The sequence below is a fragment of the Pongo pygmaeus genome, chromosome 3 (assembly GCF_028885625.2).
Source record: "Pongo pygmaeus isolate AG05252 chromosome 3, NHGRI_mPonPyg2-v2.0_pri, whole genome shotgun sequence".
NCBI classification, from domain to species: Eukaryota; Metazoa; Chordata; class Mammalia; order Primates; family Hominidae; genus Pongo; species Pongo pygmaeus.
Window position 1 is genome coordinate 198684358 of NC_072376.2, and position 21050 is coordinate 198705407.

Here is a 21050-nt window from a genome sequence, read left to right on the forward strand (position 1 = left end):
AACTTCAGACTGTCTGTCAATACCAACCAAATCACGGAGCTTAGGAAAGTGTTTTAGCCCTACCTCAGTACCTGTCCTAACTCTGAAGGACCAAACTTGTCTTCCAAGACCTGGAGCATACTAAGATAGAAGGAAGCAGCCACGTGACCCATTCAGGAGCTTAGCTGTGCTGTGGAAGGAACGGGACCTCAAAGCAGATGCCAGACTCCTCTCTGTAATGTATCCTTTAGCTACAAAGAGGCCAACATTGGTATAATGTAACTCAAGCTACAGCCTCTAACCTCACTCGTTCTGATTTTCAGTCTCTTGATTCTTTCCTGTTTAGCCCTGAGTTCTACTTCAGCTACTCATCTGTGATGTTCCCCTGCCTCCGTATTCCAGTGATAAGCCTTGACTTTCTTAGTTTCTGGCTAGTCTCCGTTAGAGCCTCTGCTGGAAGGGCCAGCCCCAGCATAGGCCAGGGCTCTGCAGCATCTTACACAAGTGGTGCAAACGCAGCTCCAAGGAACTCTTGTTTTTATAATCCTCTAACCACAGGAAATCTGTTGATGTTGCTATTAGCAAAAGAAAATAAAATAAAATTTTTGAGACACTGGCTTTGTGTTCCACATGGAAATATAGCATTTTGCTGAATCAGAGAGATGGTAGATTTGACAGGTTGAATATTGCCCCCTTCCTCCTCCTCATTAGCTTTTTGTTTTTGGCCTCTTAGATTAATTTCTAGCCACATTTGTCATAGATGAGGTCTTTGTCTTATGTCCCATTTATTCATTCATTCATTCATTCAACAGACATTCATTGAGGGCCCACAATATCTCAGTTACAGTGCTAGGTACTAGGATTAAAAATAAATAAGATAGAATCCCTGCTCTCAAAGAGTCCCATATAATTATAAAATAAAAAGGTAAGTGATCCAGTAGAGATATGAGATAAATACCTAGGAGAAATACATAATGGCTTGCTACCTAGTCAAAAGATGATATGCTTTTAGATGTTGTGGTACAGGAAAATCTCAAGAAAGATAATGGAAACTCATTTTAGGAGAATTAAATGTGATTTCAGTACAGCTTGTCTATCTGGCAGTGTCTACTAGAAGTAGACTTAACCCAGAGTGCCAGATCATTTTTGATTTGTTCTTTTTTTTTTTTTTTTTTTATAGCCCAGAGGTCCTTTATTTTATTTTATTTTTTTAACACCTATTATGCCATGAGTTCATAGGGAATAGGTTCCAGCAGCTCAGGCTCCTTCCCATTGGTTCTCACAAAGTGTGCTTTTCTGGGTGGAGCAGGCTGGCACTTTAGTTGAACCCAGGTACCTTTCTCTTTGGCTTCTTTCTTTTTCTGATCATTTTCCTTCACGCGTTTCAGGAAGCTATCTCGGCTCTTAGAGTGCTTAATGTGCTCAATACGCACATTAATTCTCTTGGCAAGAATCTTGCCCTTAACTTGTTTGTTTACAACAATGCCAGCAGCATGCTGGATAACATTGTAGACTCTTCCAGTTTTGCCATGGTAACACTTGTGGGACATTCCTTTTTGAACAGTACCCATGCCCTTGATGTCTACAATATCACCTTTCTTATAGATTCACATATATGTGGCCAAAGGAACAACTCCATGTTTTCTAAAAGGCCTAGAGAACATATATCGGGTGCCTCTCCTCTTTCCCTTTGTGTTCGTCATTTTGGCGAATTACTGGAAGACGGCGGTTCTGGCCGAAAGGCTGTTCTTTTTTTTTTTTTGAGATGGAGTCTCACTCTGTCGCCCAGGCTGGTGTGCATTGGCGCAATATCGGCTCACTGCAACCTCCACCTCCCGGGTTCAGGCCATTCTCCTGCCTCAGCCTCCTGAGCAGCTGGGACTACAGGCGCCCGCCACCACGCCCAGCTAATTTTTTTTTGTATCTTTAGTAGAGACGCGGTTTCACTGTGTTAGGCAGGATGGTCTCGATATCCTGACCTCATGATCTGCCCACGTCGGCATTCTAGTGTGTTGGGATTACAGGCGTGAGCCACTGCACCTGGCCTTGATTTGTTCCTTTCAGACATTCAGGAAAAGAGAAACTCATTTCTGTTGCAATAATTCATCCTCAGAGTAAAACCATTTCCTCTAATCTTCAGGATGGAAGGCTAAGATAAGACAGAATTCCAATAGTGATGGTCATTTGCTATTTAAAAGGTAAGACTTTGGTTAGTTTGGGGCCATTCTGATGTCTTCATGAGTGGGAAGAAAACTTTTGCTATGACCTAATCATATGTGATCGAGAAGAATTACCATTAACTTTATTTCAGAATTTAGACTTCCAAATCAGGTTAATCCTCCAATTAAAAGAAAGATTCAGAGTGAATTTTTTAAAAGGCAAGGCAGTTATATGTTGCTTACAAGAAACTAAACATAAAGGCACAGATAAGTTGGAAGTAAGAGGGAAAAAGACATTCGAATACTAAGTATAAGAGATCTAGAGTAGCTACTGTGAATGTCAGACAAAATAGACTTCGGAACAGGGAGTAGAACCAGAGATGAAGAACCTTTCATTATGATAAAGGAGTCAGTTCATCAGGAAGATATAATAATCAAATGTTCTCAATCAATAAAGAGACCTTTAGAGTGTACATGAAGCAAAACCTGACAGAAATGAGAAAAAATTTAACAAGTAGAGTTGGAAATGTTAACACTCCCCCTCAGTAATATCAGTAATAGGAAAATCTGGAAAATCCCCAAATATTTGGTAGCATATCTAAATAAGGCTTCCCTCAAAGAAGAAATTATAAGGAAAATTAGGAAGTATTTTCAATGGAGTGAATATGCAATATATCAATTATTTGTGGGATATATTGTGCAGTTAAAGCAGCACTTAGAGGAATTATGTACAGTTGGCCCTTGAACAATGTGGGGGTTAGGAGTGCTGATCCTCCCCTGACAAAAATTCTTATATAACTATGGAGTCTCCAAAAGCTTAACTGCCCATATCCTACTATTCACTGGAAGCCTTACCAATAATAGTCAGTTAACACAGATCTTGTATGTTATGTATATTATATACTGTACTGTTACAATAAAGTAGGCTATAAAGAAAAATGAAAATGTTACTAAGAAAATCATAAGGAAGAGAAAATAGTTTTACTACTCACTAAGTGGAAGTGGATCATCACAAGGGTTTTCATCCGCATCATCTTCCCATTGTCTAGGCAGAGCAGGAGGAACAGGGGTTAGTCTTGCTGTCTCAGGGGCGGCAGCAAGACTAGAAAGACTAGAAAACCCTGTACAAGTGGGCCTGTGCAGCTCAAACTCATGTTGCTCAAGGGTCAGCTGTACTTTTTAATGCTTATAGCAGAAGAGAAGAAAGGTATGAAATCATTGATCTAATCTTTTAAGAAGCTATAAATTGGCCCAGTGAGGGGGCTCATACCGGTAATCCCAGCACTTCGGCTGGCAAAGACAGGAGGATCGCTTGAAGCCAGGAGTTAGAGACCAGCCTGGGAACATAACAAGACTCCCCCTCTCTACCAAAAAAAAAAAAAAAAAATTAAAAGAAGCTGTAAATAAAAACTAAACTAACTAGAAGGAAGGAAAGAGAAAAGATACAAATTGCCAATATTAGGAATGAAATAGGACATCACTAACAGATGCTACATACATTCAAAGGAGGCTAAGGGAATAATGTGGACATCTTCAAGCCAATACATTTGACAATTTAAATGAAATAGACAAATTCCCTGGAAGACACAAATTACCAAAACTGATTCAAAAAGAAATAGAGGCTGGGTGCAGTGGCTTACGCCTGTAATCCAAACACTTTAGGAGGCTGAGGCAGGCGGATCACAAGGTCAAGAGATCGAGACCATCCTGGCCAACTTGGTGACACCCCGTCTCTACTAAAAATACAAAAATTAGCTGGGCGTGGTGGTGGGCACCTATAATCCCAGGTACTCGGGAGGCTGCAGCAGAAGAATCACTTGAACCCGAGAGGCGGAAGTTGCAGTGAGCCGAGATCACGCCACTGCACTCAAGCCTGGTGACAAAGTGAGACTGTGTCTCAAAAAAAAAAAAAGACAAAAAGAAACTGAATAACCCACAATTTATTGAAGAATATAATAATAATTTAAAACCTTCCCGGCTGGGCACGGTGGCTCACACCTGTAATCCCAGCACTTTGGGAGGCCAAGGCGGGCGGATCACGAGGTCAGGAGATCGAGACCATCCTGGCTAACACAGTGAAACCCTGTCTCTACTAAAAATACAAAAAATTAGCTGGGCACGGTGGCGGGCGCCTGTAGTCCCAGCTACTCAGGAGGCTGAGGCAGGAGAATGGCATGAACCTGGGAGGTAGAGCTTGCAGTGAGCCGAGATCGCGCCACAGCACTCCAACCTCGGAGACAGAGCAAGACTCCATCTCAAAAAAAAAAAAAAAAAAAAAAAAAACCTTCCCACAAAACTCCAGACTCAGATCATTTCACTGGTGATTTTTTTTTTTTTTTTTTTTTGAGGTGGAGTCTTCCTCTGTTGTTCAGGCTGGAGTACAGTGGTGCGATCTCAGCTCACTGCACCCTCCGCCTCCCAGATTCAAGCAATTCTCCTCCCTTAGCCTCCCGAGTACCTGGAATTACAGGCGTGCACCACCACGCCCAGCTAATGTTTGTATTTTTAGTAGAGACAGGGCTTCACCACGTTGGCCAGGCTGGTCTCGATCTCCTGACCTCAGGTGATCCGCCCTCCTCGGCCTTCCAAAGTGCTGGGATTACAGGCATGAGCCACTGTGCCTGGCCTCACTGGTAAATTTTATAAAACATGTAAGGAAGAGAGAATACCAATCTTAACCATACTCTTTCAAAAAACGGAGAAGGGAACACTTCAACTCATCCTAGGAGGAGACCAGCATAACTCTGATACCAAACCAGAGGAAAAAAAACTACAAAGTGGTGTCCCTCATGGCCCTGGACAGAAAAGTCCTTAACAAAAATACTGGTAAATCCGATTCAGCAATCTGTAACTCATAAAGATAACGTCAGTATATGTTCTCCTGACAGTGGGTCCTTAGTATAATCATTGTCTCCTTCATTTCTTTGCAATGCTATTATTAAGGCTTGATGGAATATTTATTTTTTAAACAGCTTAATTAAGGTATAATGACATGCCATATACTGCTCATGTTTAAAGTGTACAATTTGATAAGTCTTGACATATGCATAAATTCAATGAAACCACTGCCACAATCAAGATCATAAACATATCCATCACCCACAAAAGTTTTTTGTGTCCTTTGTAATTTCTCTTTGGACCCCAGTTGAGAATCACTGCTAATCCTTTTATCCATATTTATGTAACTAGAAAGTGACCTCTTAACTATTGTGATTTTTGACACTTATCAGTGCCTTCTCTTTCTCCTGGTTCAGGCTCTTCCTGATTAGTTTTTGTTGTTGTCTTTCATGATTCAGAAGAGTTATTATTAATAAGTCTCCGAACAACCTGGAAAGTAGGTGGTATTATTCACATTTTATGGGTGAAAAAACTGAGGCGCAGAGTGATAGAGTAACATAGAGCTCGCAGAACTGGAAAGTAGCAGAGTCAGGATTCAAACCTACATGAATCTACCTCCAAAGCCTGAACAACTTTAACTGCACAGTGTTGCCTTCCTATCTTGCTTTGTTTTGGAAACAAAAAGTCTGTGTTGCCTTATCTTTTTTGTAAGGTAGCACCCCCCACACCAGTGGCCCCAAAATGGAAAGATGGAAGGAAGAATTAAAATAAGGGTTGAAGAGGAAATGGAAATAGGAGTACATGGAGTTTGGAAATCAGTGGCAATAAATGGCAGATCTTTTCTTTAAGGTCAATTTGCATATCAGTTTACTTATATGACCCAAGGCCAATCCTAAATGAACACTGCCAAATGCAGCCAGGACTCGAGTGTGAAAGGGTTTCCTGGCCCTTTCTGTTGATACTGGAGTTGTTGGCCCATCTTCCCTAGCCAAATTGATATGGGTTCCTTTAAACCTCTTTGGAGTATGTAGTTAGGATTTTGTTCTTCAAAATGCTTCACTGGTAGAGTTTACATAAAGTCAAATGTTATAGTGTTCCACAGCTAGTAAACTAACTAAATATTATTGGTCTGAAATATTTATAGAAACAAATTATTAATGGTCTGTAGCAAGGGATATCCAAGTCCTTAGTTACTAGGAGCTGATAGAAAATGCCTTCCCTGGCAGCCTATAGAATGGGAGAAAGTTTTTGCAATCTACACATCTGACAAAGGTCTAATATTCAGAATCTACAAGGAACTTAAACAAATTTACAAGAAAAAAAAACCCCATCAAAAAGTGGACGAAGGATATGAACAGTTATTTCTCAAAAGAAGACATTTATGTGGCCAACAAACATATGAAAAAAAAGCTCATCATCACTGGTCATTAGAGAAATGCAAATCAAAACCACAATGAGATACCATCTCACACCAGTTAGAATGGCGATTATTAAAAAGTTGGGAAACAACAGATGCTGACAAGGCTGTGGAGAAATAGGAATGCTTTTACACTGTTGGTGGGAGTGTATATTAGTTCAACCATTGTGGAAGACAGTGTGGTGATTCCTCAAGGATCTAGAACTAGAAATACCGTGTGACCCAGCAATACTGTTACTGGGTTTATACCCAAAGGATTATAAATCATTCTGCTATAAAGACACATGCACATGTATGTTTATTACAGCACTATTTACAATAGCAAAGTCATGGAACCAACCCAAATGCCCATCAATGATAGACTGGAAGAAGAAAATGTGGCACATATACACCATGGAATACTATGCAGCCGTAAAAAAGAATGAGTTCATGTCCTTTGCAGGGACATGGATGAAGCTAGAAAATGAAACACCACGTTTTCACTCATAAGTGGTAGCAGAACAATGAGAACACATGGACACAGGGAGGGGAACATCACACACCGGGGCCTGTCGGGGGATGAGGGTTAAGGGGAGGGAGAGCCTTAGGACAAATACCTAATGCATGTGGGGCTTAAAACCTAGATGACAGGTAGATAAGTGCAGCAAACCACCATGGCACATGTATACCAGAAACTTCACATTCTGTACATGTATCCCAGAATTTAAAGTAAAATTTAAAAAAAGAAACGTACTGGAAAATCTGAATAGACCATCTGCTGGAAGCATTATGAAAAGTAAATAAATGGATATACTGCATCATCCTCAGAAAAAATAAAAGAGAAAGAAAGAAAATGCCTGCCCCTTTCTGCCCACAAAACAGATTAAGCAGGGGCTCATTGTTGGTGTCAGAAGAGTTGAGTGTAATACATTGATGGTATGCAGTTGATTTTAGAAATATCTTACTGGTGACATTTCTGAAAATTTGCCAACTCTCATAATATTAATTTTAAGAATTTCAAAATGTAAGTTTTTATTTAATTGCGTTTGAATTCTACTAATTGCATGTAATTTTTTATTACTAATTCAGAACTAAGAATATAGGCCTTAAATTCCTCCTAAATTAATTTGAGGCATTTTTCCTAATTAATTGTCATGAATTATTATGAAGGTCATCTACTTTATTACAGCAGTCCATACTCGATTTTTCCTTCTGTGTCTTCAGACAGGTTCTTCTTTCTTTTCCTGTGAGTATGCAAAATAGTAAACAAACAAGTAGATGGGCTGATTTTGGTACATCCATACAGAGGAATTTTATGGGCTTATTAAAAGGATGCTTACAGGAGATTTTTTAATGAATATGGTTGATATTATAAACAAAAAGGCAGGGTATAACATTATTTGTAGATTCCTCCACTAGATAAAAATAAGATGGAAAACGAAAACGTGAAACTATTAGATCCCAGTGTCCTTGTCTTTTATACATTTCTCTTCAATTTTTCCATTATTGGCACTTACTATTTTTAGCATAGAATGTGCATCCCATAGGGTAGGGATTTTTATGTTTCATTCCTAGAACTGTACCTGATACGAAGTAAATGCTGTGAAAGGAAGATAAAAACTTGACACCCTAATTCACGATGCCAAATGAAAAAAATTAAGCTGAAAGCTGAGTCATGCAGGAAGCTGTCTTTCCTTTTGTTCCTAAGCAGAAGCTACAGATAGAAGGTTCACTATCTCCACAGGTAGCTACTCTGTGTTTACCTTATCTTATGTAAAGTGCCGATTTACTGAGCATCAGAGGATTACATAATTGACTGTTGCCCTGCCTGCTCCTTTTTGTTTGGAACATGTGGATTACCATACTCTCCTCCTTTCCCCTCCAGCCCACTTTTCCCCTTTAAATATTGAAGCACTCAAAGGCATCTTTGGAGAAAGGCACAGACCACAGACTGTTTCTGTGACTCCTTGTTTATTTCTTCCAGGCATGTCCTTAATCTTGGCAAAATAAACTTCTAAACTGATTGAGACCTGTCTCAGATACTTTCTGGTTTACAATGCCAAATAAATCTTTGCTCAGTGAGTGAATGGTTAATAGGAAATAGGTATTTTTTCAGTATGTGCATTTTAAATATTCAGTAAGCTTTATTCCATTTAAAATGTAGTAAGAGGTATTTCAGTTTACCAGGAGTACTATATTACATCGACTCTGACCTTAAAAAATGCATGTTTTCAGCTCAGCATCACTGATCATTAGAGAAATGTAAATCAAGACCACGATGAGATACCATCTCACACCAGTCAGAATGGCAATTATTAAAAAGTCAAGAAACAATAGATGCTAGCAAGGCTGTGGAGAAACAGGAACGCTTTTACACTGTTGGTGGGAATGTAAATTACTTCAACCATTGTGGAAGACAGTGTGACGATTCCTTGAGGATCTAAAACCAGAAATACCATTTGACTCAGCAATCCCATTACTGCATCTATACCCAAGGGAATATAAATCATTCTGCTATAAAGACACTTGCACGTGTGTGTTTATTGCAGCACTATTTACAATAGCAAAGTCATGGAAGCAGCCCAAATGCCCATCAGTGATAGACTAGATAAAGAAAATGTGGTACATACACATCATGGAATACTATGCAGCCACAAAAAGGAATGAGATCATGTCCTTTGCAGAGACATGGATGAAGCTAGAGGCCATCATCCTCAGCAAACTAACACAGGAACAGAAGACCAAACACCACATGTTCTCACTCGTAAGTGGGAGCTGAACAATGAGAACACATGGACACAGGGAAGGGAACAACACACACCAGGGCCTATTGGGGGTGGGGGCAAGGGGAGAGAACTTAGAGGACTGGTCAATAGGTACAGCAAACCACCACGGCACACATATACCTATGTAACAAACCTGTACATTTACTTAAATAAATAAATAGTAAATTACTACAATAAAATTTTACTTTATTCCTTTAAAAAATGCATTTTTACCCTAAATGTAGAAATCAGTCCATTGGAAGTCAAAGCAAACTGACATTTAAAATTTGATTTTAAAAAACGTTTTCTTAAATTCTCTTAATAGATTCTTCAGTTTGAAGATATCTTGGCCAATACTTTCTACCGAGAGCACTTTGGAATGTACATGGAAAGGATGGACAAGAGAGCTCTGATTAGTTTTTGGGAATCTGTGGAACATTTAAAGAATGCTAACAAGGTAGTATATGTAGGCTCAAAGGAATATTAATCACTAGCTGATGTAAACTTGGCATGTGAGGCAGCATGTCTGTTTTTCTCAAGATAAGTATACATTAAAAGAATATTTTAAACCAAATATAATATTGACATTATGTTCTAGCCCATAATGGTAAATAAAATTACATTATATTTTTACAGAAGATTCTTTTGAATGTGTAGTCAAGGGAAAAAAGGTTTTATAAATGTACCAAGAGATTGAATTTAGTTTTGGGTATTTTTTTTACACATTGTAAAAAGACATATACATATCCACATTGCTATTATAATGAATTTGGTCCCCTCACCTACACTTCAGTCTCATAATCTTGCCATTTATAATATCATAATGTACATGTGTTATACTTTGCCTTTTATTTCAATTTTTTTTTTTTTTTTTTTTTTGAGATGGAGCCTTACTCTTTTACCCAGGCTGGAGTGCAGTGGGGTGATCTCAGCTCACTGCAACCTCTGCCTCCCGGGTTCAAGCAGTTCTCCTCCCTCACACTCCCGAGTAGCTGGGATTACAGGCACGTGCTACCACACCCAGCTAATTTTTGTATTTTTAGTAGAGACGGGGTTTTACCGTGTTGGCCAGACTGGTCGCGAACTCCTGACCTCAGGTGATCCGTCCGCATGGGCCTCCCAAAGTACTGGGATTACAGTCATGAGCCACCACACCCAGCTTTTATTTCAATTTAAATATGAATAAAGGAAAATAAAATTATTTTTGGGTACACATACATCTTACAATGAAGATCCCAATAATCAGCATCATGCTTTGCATTTGGCAATATATATTTAAGAATTATGTGTACACAGTCTTTATGTATACAGTCAGCCTTCCTTATCTGTGGGTTCTATATCTGTAGATTCAACCAACCATGGACTGAAAATATTTGGGGGGAAAAAACTGCATCTGTACTGAACATGTACAGACCTTTTTCCTTGTCATTATTTCCTAAAAATACAAAATCAACCATTTACGGAGCATTTACATTGTATTAGGTGTAAGTAATCTAGAGAGGATTTAAAATATATGAGAGAATGTACATAGTTATACGCAAAAACGCTGCACCATTTTATATCAGGGACTTGAATATCCTCAGATTTTGGTATCTTCAGGAGATCTTAGAACCAATCTTCCATAGATCCCGAGGGGCAACTGTATACGTATGTATATGTCTGTAAACATACACAATAATATCTATAACATGTGACATATGTGATCAGTATATACTATTGTAAGAGGTTTATTAAAATAAGTACCAAGAGGCTGGGTGCGGTGGCTCACGCCTGTAATCCCAGCACTTTGGGAGGCCGAGGTGGACAGATCACAAGGTCAGGAGTTCAAGACCAACCTGGCCAACATGGTGAAACCCTGTCTCTACTAAAAATACAAAAATTAGCCAGGCATGGTAGTGTGAGCCTGTAATCCCAGCTACTTGAGAGGCTGAGGCAAGAGAATTGCTTGAACCTGGGAAGGTGGAGGTTGCAGTGAGCCAAGATCACGCCACTACACTCCAGCCTGGGCGACAGCAAGATTTGGTCTTGGGGAAGGCGGGGGGAAGCACCAAGAGCATTTTGTACATTGAATTACTCATTTGCATATGAATGTTGCCAGAATAGACTGCCAAATATATTGTAAGTCACAAACTATATTTGTTAAGGAACTAAATCCAGTCCTCTAGAGTCTTTAAATCTTTTATAGTTAATTTACAAGCCCCAAATTACCTAATTTTATCCAATATTGTATTTGCTAACTCTATTACTCATTTTAATCACCAGTTTTGACTCCACGTAACTTGTGGTTGTTCTCAAAGGAATATTGTAAAGAGCAATCTAAAAAGCTTTTCCTAAACTATGGAAGAGAATTTGAAAAACTTCAATGGAATAAGAGCATCTAGCTTCCTTGAAATAGCCTTATTTTGATCTAGCAACATTGATTTGGATGTTAACATTCTGGGATGTATGTTAAATTAGTTATGTTCATTAAGTTGTATGCCTTTGCTCTTTACTATTGTTGAAAACTGTATAACATTTCTAGAGTTAATGCAATGCCTCTAGAGGAACTGTAAAGATTATGTTAATCCAAAGAGATGTTTTGCATTTCTGAAGTAGGCTGGTGATGACACAGGCTCATTGCTGAAGACAAAGCTGTCTAATATAAGCTTGACTAGGACATAATCATTCTGAAGTAGTCATTCTGAAGAGTGTTTTTCTTGTTTTTCTGAGTTACACAATTATTATATTGACTTCTTTCTGAGATGAGAAATGGCACTTCTAGTTACTTATATTAGGTAAAAAGTTAAATTGACATTAGCTAATACATTTTTTTCTTGTGGAATTGAGATTTATGAAAAGGAATCTATTACAGGAAGAGAACTGTTCTTATTCTGTTTTTGCCCCCTCCAGTGTTTAAAAGAAATTGCAGGTGTTAACTGTTCAACATGTTCATTTAAAGAATTAGTTTTTTTTTTTTAGGATCTGACATTTGCCCCTTGACCCTGAATATGGACACAAAATTCTACATACCAGGGTGCATCTTAAATGTTTTTCTTCTGACTTTCAAATGCAAATAATTCAGAGAAAAATAATTTCTCTCAGAGATGATATGTCTTACTTTTCCTTTTCTTCCTGTCTTTTCAGATTGAAATTCCACAATTAGTTGGTGAAATTTATCAGAATTTCTTTGTGGAGAGCAAAGAAATATCTGTGGAAAAATCACTTTACAAAGAAATTCAGCAGTGTCTTGTAGGAAATAAAGGTATTGAAGTATTCTACAAAATCCAGGGAGATGTTTATGAGACCCTAAAGGATAGGTATTACCCTTCATTTATTGTCAGTGACCTGTATGAGAAACTGTTGATAAAAGAGGAAGAAAAACATGCCTCACAGATGATTTCCAACAAGGATGAGATGGTGAGTCACACTTAACTTTCTGCTCCTTTTTATTGGATAAGCTTTTAAATAGGTTTAGGTGGGTGCATATTGTGTGAGCCAAATTTGATGCACATCTTCATCTTTTAATATACAGGACCTTAAATAGAATAAAAGTAACATCGTTTGATATACAAGACCTTGAATAGAATAAAAAGTAAGCATCAGTACCCTTGTCTCTGGTTGTATGTATTTCTTTCTTCCCGTTTTATCCTCTGACGTACATCTTCCCTCATGCTGGCATTGAGTCAGAGACCTCCTGCCCTCTGTCTGTTTTAGATACACCTCTGGTCTGACTTCTGAAAAGTGAAGGCAGAAAGTCTGTAGGGTGGGACATTGATGGGTTAGACCAGCTAAGAAAATCAGTAGAACTATAGCCCTGGAAGAGAGAAGGGATGGGGAAAAAATGAGGAGAGGTAGGGAATGTGGGAGGAGTTAAAGGAAATATTTTGGAGTTTAAAGAAGTCAGAAGAAATTAAAATGCTCCAAAAGAAAACTTCCTAATGTAAGAGTTAAATAAAGAGGAAAGAAACATGAAAAGCAGCTCAACAGTCAAAGACAGGTTTATTTTGGAGGATAAACCTGAGAGTGGCTTCTGGCTGATTTCAGTCAGGAGCACTCTCTCTTACAGACTAAAGAGTATTTATTGGTTTTAGGGTGAGAGAGCTTATCACAGGCTTGGAATGTTTCTGTGTGGAGGAGAAGTTTATTGCAGGGTTGGAATGTCTCTGATCAGAGGGGAGGTTATCTTGGGGCTGACATCTCCCTGGCTGGAGGGGAGGTTATCTTGGGGCTGGCATGTCTCTGGTCAGGGAGGGATTTATCTTAGGGTTGGAATGTTTCTAGTTGGAGATGTCATTTGTGGTTTATGGTCTTGCTGACCTTAGCTATTAGGCTGATGCCCTTTGGATTTAGGTGGTTTTTGATCAAGGGGATCTTTAGAATGGCAGTGCTTGTCCAAGATGGCAATGCTCCTGCTCTGTCAATCCAGACCCTATAGTTATAAAAAGGACAAGGGGCAGCATGTTCTTTCTGGCTACTTCCTACTGATGAGGGAACAGAGAGTTTTCTGGTCTTGGATTGACTGTAGGAGTAATGCCATCTGTAGATGTTTTTGGGTAGTTGTCTGTGAAATAGCCGTAATCCTGTCACTTAAAAATTTTTGAAAAAGGTTAATTAGGCAGGGTAAGAACACTAGTCCCAGGCATATTATTAGGAGAGGGCCCAGGAATGGGATCACCAATGCTATTATTTTGTTTCCAAACCAAGAATCTGTTTGGTTATTTTGGTATTCCCTAAGCTTTTTAGCCCTTTCTTTAAGTTTTTCAGCAGTGTCTCTAATGAGGCCGAATTGATTGAGATAGAAACATTCCTCACCTAATGAGAGGCAGAGGCGCATGTTTGGAAAGGTCCATGTGTAATTTTCTGTAAGTAACCGTTATTAAAAGACAAATCGCCAGGTGCAGTGGCTCACGCCTGTAATCCCAGCACTTTAGGAGGCTGAGGCAGGTGGATCATGAGGTCAGGAGTTTGAGACCAGCCTGGCCAACACAGTGAAACCCCGTCTCTAGTAAAAATACAAAAAATTAGCTGGGTGTGATAGCACGCGTCTGTAGTCCCAGCTACTTGGGAGGCTGAGGCAGGAGAATCACTTGAACCTGGGAGGCAGAGGTTACAGTGAGCCAAGATCATGCCACTGCACTCCAGCCTGGGCGACAATGTGAGACTCTGTCTCAAAAAAAAAAAAAAGACAAATCATGGTAGGACTGATTTGCTGTATTATATTGGTTTCATTATTTGCATACAGCGCAGTAAGAAGAATTATTTATTAAATAGACCTTTTAAATTGGCTTTGATGAAACTTTGTTCCGCAGAAGGAATCTCAGATAAGACCTTTTTAAAGCCAAGCCCAGCCATGGATTTGTACTGTCAGATAACTATGAGTTGGGTGATTTTTCTCCTCTTGAGATTCCAAGATAACGTGGGGTTCCTGGCCTGTCAGAAAGTGACGTTCTTTACTCATCACAGATCAGAAACCCTGTACAGGGACTGTGTACACAAAATATGGGGCCAGTTTTCCAAGGGCTTTATTGGCTTCATAAGTCAAGTTTGATTCCTTAAAGGAAAGCACACCATTCCAGTCGAAGCATTGGTAAAAATAACGAGTTTTTCCAATTGTGTCCTGTTACAAAAGAAAACAGATTCTTATTGCACTTATGCAAATAACTATATTGCCATAACTTAAGAATACTCAGAGATAGTTTCCAAATTCTGGAGAAAGTCAGGTAGAGAGAAACAAGTATGCTCCAAATTTTGTTCATGGGAGTATACTAAATTGTTAAAAGCTGTCAATAGCCCAAAAGAAAAGTTACTTTGACTCTGAAAAGCAAAACAAAGGATTAGCAATATTTTAAGCAAAATGTCAGAAAGGTCACTCCAGTCTCCTGTTAGTTCAGTTCGTGCAGTTAATTCCTGTCCTGCTTGACATTAATGAACATTTTAGCTATTCAAGAGTCCTGAACATGTTTCCTCTATTCTGATGTCACAATCTCCAAAGTTATCAGAAACTTGCATTTGAGAGCACCTGTTAGAGCTTTATAGCTGATTATAAAACCACCTTCTAAAGAGGACCAAAACAAGACAACAATTGTTTATGGATGACCAAAAGTTTTAGGGTAGCCATAGTTAAAGACACAATTGACAAGGAAATCTGTTACCTGTGTGGCACAAAATAATTTTAACATAACAATTATAATTACTACTGATAACATACATTAAGATACATCAGAATTATAGGCGTCTCCCATAACGTTGGAACGCATACCAATAACTTATTTATACAAACATAGCCCAAGGAGAGCCGAACACCATTTTATATTTGACAATTCTTCCTATATTATTTTATACCAAATAAGCCAAATTTTACTTTTATATTAGTGTGCTATTAATGTTGAACTCAATTTTTAATAAACCTATAGACACATTTACCCTATTTTAATGTTTGACCACAAGTTAAGATTTTTATAGACCCTTTTTAACCCTTTATCATTTTTGTTAAAGAGCAGGTTAGTGCTTTAAGAAAAACCTGTTGTGCTTTTATTTTAATGCTCAATTTACAGAAAAACTGGATGATACCCCTTCAACTTTAGCCAATATGTTTACACATGGAATTTCCTTTACAATTTACCTTCCAAAACTTGCTTAAACCTTCATTTTTATTTTATTCAACTTAAAACAATTCTTTAACCTTTTAATCTAGGCAAAAATCCACATTCTTATGCCTCCTTATAATCTTTTTACCAAAAGTATATGTAAAATGTTTTTTCAATAGTCTTAAATACATGTTACAGTGTTAACTTTTAGCAACCTTTACTTTTGTTGGTAAGTTTGGGATTTTAATTATGTACTAGGTGGAGAGCCTAGGACCTAGACAGAAGTGCGGGTGAGGTCTGACTTACTCCAGCATTTAACTCCATGTGTCCTGGGCCTTCCCTAGCTGCGAAGCAGGCAGGTTGTACAGCTAAGAGTTATAGTAGCATTTTATAAAGCATTCAGGAGGCTTAATCACTTTTAAATTGTACAACATTTCTTGTATGAATTCCCTTTTATAAAATTTTTCACGACTTACACAGACAATCTCTGACATGCCTCAACTTTCTGATTTGTTGTAAACATCCCTGTCTTTAAACAACCAGTTAATTTACTTTAGGACAAGAATTTACCATGTAAGATACTTTTTTATATAAATTATCTTTTCTTTAATATCTTCTGCATAGCTAGGGGGTATGGCTAATTTCACATGTCCCCAGGCCTTATCTATTTTTGTTTATTAACTTGGTTTACAGTTTAGCTTTGAAACAAAGATGGTAACAGTCCTTTCCCAAAACAAACTTCCTTCATGTCAGTGGACTAGACTGCCTAAGGCCACCAGATTAGAAGTTCGGGTATTCCACTAAATAGTTCAAGATGTAGCTAACTTTATTAAACCAATATTAATGTTTCATTTATTAAAAAATTACCCAAGAAAGATTATTCTGTCTGGGCTGAGTTATAATTTTGTAGCCTCTGTGCCAAATTTTGACACCTTCTAGTATTCGGCAGAGATAAGTATGAAATTGCTTGATCAATAAATGCAAACAAAAATGGATGCTGGCAATTCTTAAGACATTTCTGATCTTACTGTACCAGTAAGTTTTAGTCTCGTGAACTGAAAGATCCCATAGCTTTTACTTTTCCCTTAAAAGTATTTGATTTAAGCACTTATTTTTCTTAGGCCAGTTAATTAGAGTTCTTTTAATAGACATTGCACACAACACATGTATAGCCACACAGACAACCGGAAGAAGATCTAGTAGTTATAAGATTTTTTTTTTCTAATTTCCCAGTTGGATTATTGGCCTTTGGGTGAGGCCCTTTAAGAACAGAGCTAGGAAAACAATTTCCAGGGCCTAATAAACACGTATAGCTGGAAGACAAAGACAGATTTTGAGACGTACTTACTCACCTCTAATTCCAGGGGTTCCATAAGGAAAACAGATTTTTTCCCAAAACGGGATTTGTGGCACCTTTTCTGTTTTCCCAAGGAGCCCCAGGCCACCAGATGTCATTTTAGGGTCTTTCATACATGCACCAAGAGTGGCAAGACAAAGTGGAAAAAAGTAATTCAGTTGACTAGGAGAAAACCTTTTCCAGGAAAACAAGATTTATGAAGAGGAAAACATAAAGGCCTTTTGAATATACTCGTAGCTTGGATATCCATTTTAATTAAGCTGAGCGCTTTCTTATCAGGGGTGAGGGTGGAGGTTAGAATTATATAATTGTCATGCCAAGTTAAATTAAAGGATTGGGTTATGTGTAGGAATTCCCTGTGATAATGAGAGGGATTTTCAGAAAAAGATCCCAGATGCTATTCGATCTGCGACAAATCAAACATGGAGAAAGGGACATGAATGCGAGCAGTGCCTTCAGCACCAGGCGCTTCCTGGACAGGGAGAATGGCGGATTGACTGGTTGGAGTAGTTTTTGAACAGGTAACAGGTGGAGAAGGAGGAGGAGCAGGATTTGGGACTGAAGGCTTGCGGGCAGGAGGGGCCACCGGGTTGGAGGTTTGAACAGGCGAGGAGAAGATGCAGGGGAATGAGAATACGGAGGGGGTTCATCTGCAGGCTCAAAAGGGTTTCCAAGGAAGGGGTTTCAAAGGAAGGAGTTTCAGAGGAAGGAGAGACCCAGGGAGGGTTTTCATTAAGAAGAAGGATTTCATGAGGGGTGCAAGCTTGACATAGGGAGGGTTGGGATCTAAGGTAGAAAAGAATATAGAGAACTTCTTGCCATTTGCTATTCGTGGTTATAAAGTTGTCAAGGTCCCTGAGAATTTGAAAGTCAAAGGTGCCATTTTCAGGCCATCGGTTGTCATTATCTAATTTATATTGCGGCCAGGCTGTGTTGCAATAAAAAACCAAATGCTTTGGCTTTATGCTTCTTATAAGCCAAATTTGGTGAGGTTGTGAAGGAGACAGCTCAGTGGAGAGGACGTGGGAATGTGGGATTGTTTGGCACCCATGTGGACTGGTGAGAAGAGGCCGAGGGTGTCTGTTTTTGTTCCAGGCATCCCCAGACAAAAGACAGAGACCCAGTGTCCTCTTTCCTAAAGAGGACGGTTAAGCTAAGAAGAAACTGGGCATCCCCAAGATTTCTTCTAGCTTAGTCCTACCGGTCCTCTGAGGATCAGGACAGCAGACCTGACTTACGTGGGTACCGCTTGAAAGCCTGGGGAAGGCAGATTTTAACAGTCGGCTGGATTAGTGTCCGATGTTGGATGTTCCAGTTGGAATCAGCAAAGGGCCTCTTGGATTGGAGCCACATGAGGAAGACAGACAGAGAGAGAAAGAGAGAGAGAAGGGAGGAGGAGGGAGGAGGAGGGGACAAGGGTTAGAGAGCTAAATACCCACTGTGGGCAGTCAGAGGTGGATTCCTGAGACCTGAGGGTTTTAAGAACCCACCTGTGAGTAGCCCCAGACGGAGCCTCACAGTCCCCTTGGTTAGTTGTCTTCCTCACGCAAATCACTCGAAAAGTGAAGTGAGAGACAAGACAGGGTGAGTGGCCGGAGACTCTCAGGATCCAGCGGGATGGGCTGCTGCTGCCCACTGCTTCCTGGGTTGCGAGAGAGCCTCTATCCCCAACACCCATCCTGGGTTTCAGCATCAAATGTAAGAGTTAAAGAAAGGAAAGAAGCACGAAAAGTGGCTCAACAGTCAAAGACAGGTTTGTTTTGGAGAATAAACCTGAGAGGGGCTTCTGGCTGATTTCAGTCAGGAAAACTCTCTCTCTTACAGACTAAGAGTATTTATTGGTTTTAGGGTGAGAGAGCTTATCACAGGCTTGGAATGTTTCTGTGTGGAGGAGAAGTTTATTGCAGGGTTGGAATGTCTCTGGTCAGAGGGGAGGTTGTCTTGGGGCTGACATCTCCCTTGCTGGAGGGGAGGTTATCTCGGGGCTGGCATGTCTCTGGTCGGGGAGGGATTTATCTTAGGGTTGGAATGTTTCTGGTTGGAGATGGCATTTGTGGTTTATGATCTTGCTGACCTTAGCCATTAGGCTGATGCCCTTTGGATTTAGGCAGTTTTTGGTCAAGGGAAACTTTAAAATGGCGGTGCTTGTCCAAGATGGCGATGCTCCTGCTCTGTTAGCTAAGCCACACGTTAAGTCTAGTTTTCTTATAGCATATGCAATCATTTTGGATAGCTCCAGTTGCCACCTCTTATTTACTGTTAGTGACCCCTATGAGTTTTAAGGTTTGTACGAAGAGAAACAAATTGTTTTATAGTCATCTTACATAGAAAGATTATGATTTATCGCGGATTTTTTCTTTCTGTCCAGTTCACTATCTCCAGCCCTGAGGACTCAAGTGCTTGCTCTTGATGGTATTAGAAGTCATCTAATTGAGGTCTCTGAACTGTTGGTTGTCTGAACTTCATATACATTCTTTTTTTTTTAAGTTTTGTTACTTGGTTCTTTACATATAAAATCACTGAACTGATTAGTCCAAAACTAACTATTTATTGCATTTTATTTTTGATAGGTCACAGTTTGTTGTATCTATGTTATCTCTGTACTTCAGAAATTAAGATAGTTAATTTTACAGCAAATGCCATAAAAGAGGTTATTCAAATTAATTAAAACATCTATACTCAGCAGATAAATTGAATAAGGATGTGAACTGACATTTGATGTGAGGTAACAGTAAACAAATAGGAAGAAATGTCTACTTTCACCTTGGATTCAAAGAGGGCTGATGCATAACTGACCTTTCCAGAGCTCCTACTCTTTGTTCCAATAATCTCTAGAAGTGGGAACTTTTGGAAATTTATCCTAGGAAAATAATTAAAATGTAGAAAAAAGTTTATGCATGATAGTATTTGTTTTTGTACATATGGGATAGCAATGAAGCAGAATCAACCTATTACAGGAGCATCATTAGGAATGCGCCTCATAAATTCTCAATGCCATTGTTATTCTAATTATTCTCATACAATGCTGACGTAAAAATGATAATTTTGAAGATGATAATACCCTCAATACCCAGCATTGTACGTTATATGAAGAAGGCAGAATACCCATTCAAATGAATACAAAGTATGAAATTATATATCATTTTATATATCTGTTTATAGACAACCAGTTAAAAGAACATATGGGCCGGGCACAGTGGCTCACATCTGTAATTCCAACACTTTGGGAGGACGAGGCAGGTGGATCACTTGAGGTCAGGAGTTCAAGACCAGCCTGGCCAACATGGTGAAACCCTGTCTCTACTAAAAATACAAAAATTATCTGGACAGTGGTGGGCTCCTGTAGTACCAGCTACTTGGGAGGCTGAGGCAGGAGAATGGCTTGGACCCGGGAGGCAGAGGTTGCAGTGAGCTGAGATCACGCCACTGCACTCCAGCCTGAGCAACAGAGTAAGACTCTGTCTCAAAAAAAAAAAAAAAAAGTGACAGCCTATTTTTCTATGACCATTGGTACTTTATTTTTCCTTCAAAAAATTTTAATTTACTGTTGTTACAATTACTAAAAGCTGGAACAAGAAAACCTGGAAGAAAGTTCAGGATAAACCAGAAGCTAGATCTCAGCAGTTCTCTGCAGTGCCCTGCATTACTGTTGCTACTCTTGAATCTAATTCATGTGCTGTTGGGTAATCTAGCCAGACTTTTCCAAGTTACAGAGTTCTTACGAATATTAAGTCACTTTCAAATGCTATTTTACTTGTAAAATAATATACCTATTGATTTGTAGAATATATCAAGAGAAGGACTGAACAAAGTATATACTGAAAATACTTTCACTCATGGGAATATGGTAATTTTCTTTTAGAGGGACTTGCATGAGTTTTTAATAATAGGAGACTGGCAAGAACCCAAATGTCAGTGTCTTGGTTGAAGATTAGGTACAGAATATTCAGGTTGAGTTGGGAAGATAACTGAGTTGCCGTCCCTTGTTCT

At 39.0% G+C, this 21050-nt stretch overlaps 1 protein-coding gene and 1 pseudogene across 6 annotated transcripts in view; one reads left to right on the plus strand and one right to left on the minus strand.

The window, feature by feature from the left end:
• The window catches only part of SNX25 (sorting nexin 25), a 152500-nt gene that overhangs the window by 97403 nt on the left and 34047 nt on the right, over positions 1 to 21050 (plus strand). For 5 of the 6 annotated variants that reach the window (XM_054484160.2, XM_054484162.2, XM_054484166.2 and 2 more), the window contains exons 8-9: positions 9463 to 9594; positions 12261 to 12533. In XM_054484160.2, the coding sequence (XP_054340135.1) occupies positions 9463 to 9594; positions 12261 to 12533 (405 nt within the window). Of the gene's footprint in view, positions 1 to 1744; positions 1910 to 9462; positions 9595 to 12260; positions 12534 to 21050 lie in introns of those variants that run through there. The other variant, XM_054484168.2, reaches the window with a different exon arrangement.
• On the minus strand, positions 1200 to 4199 carry LOC129034677 (large ribosomal subunit protein eL21-like; annotated as a pseudogene).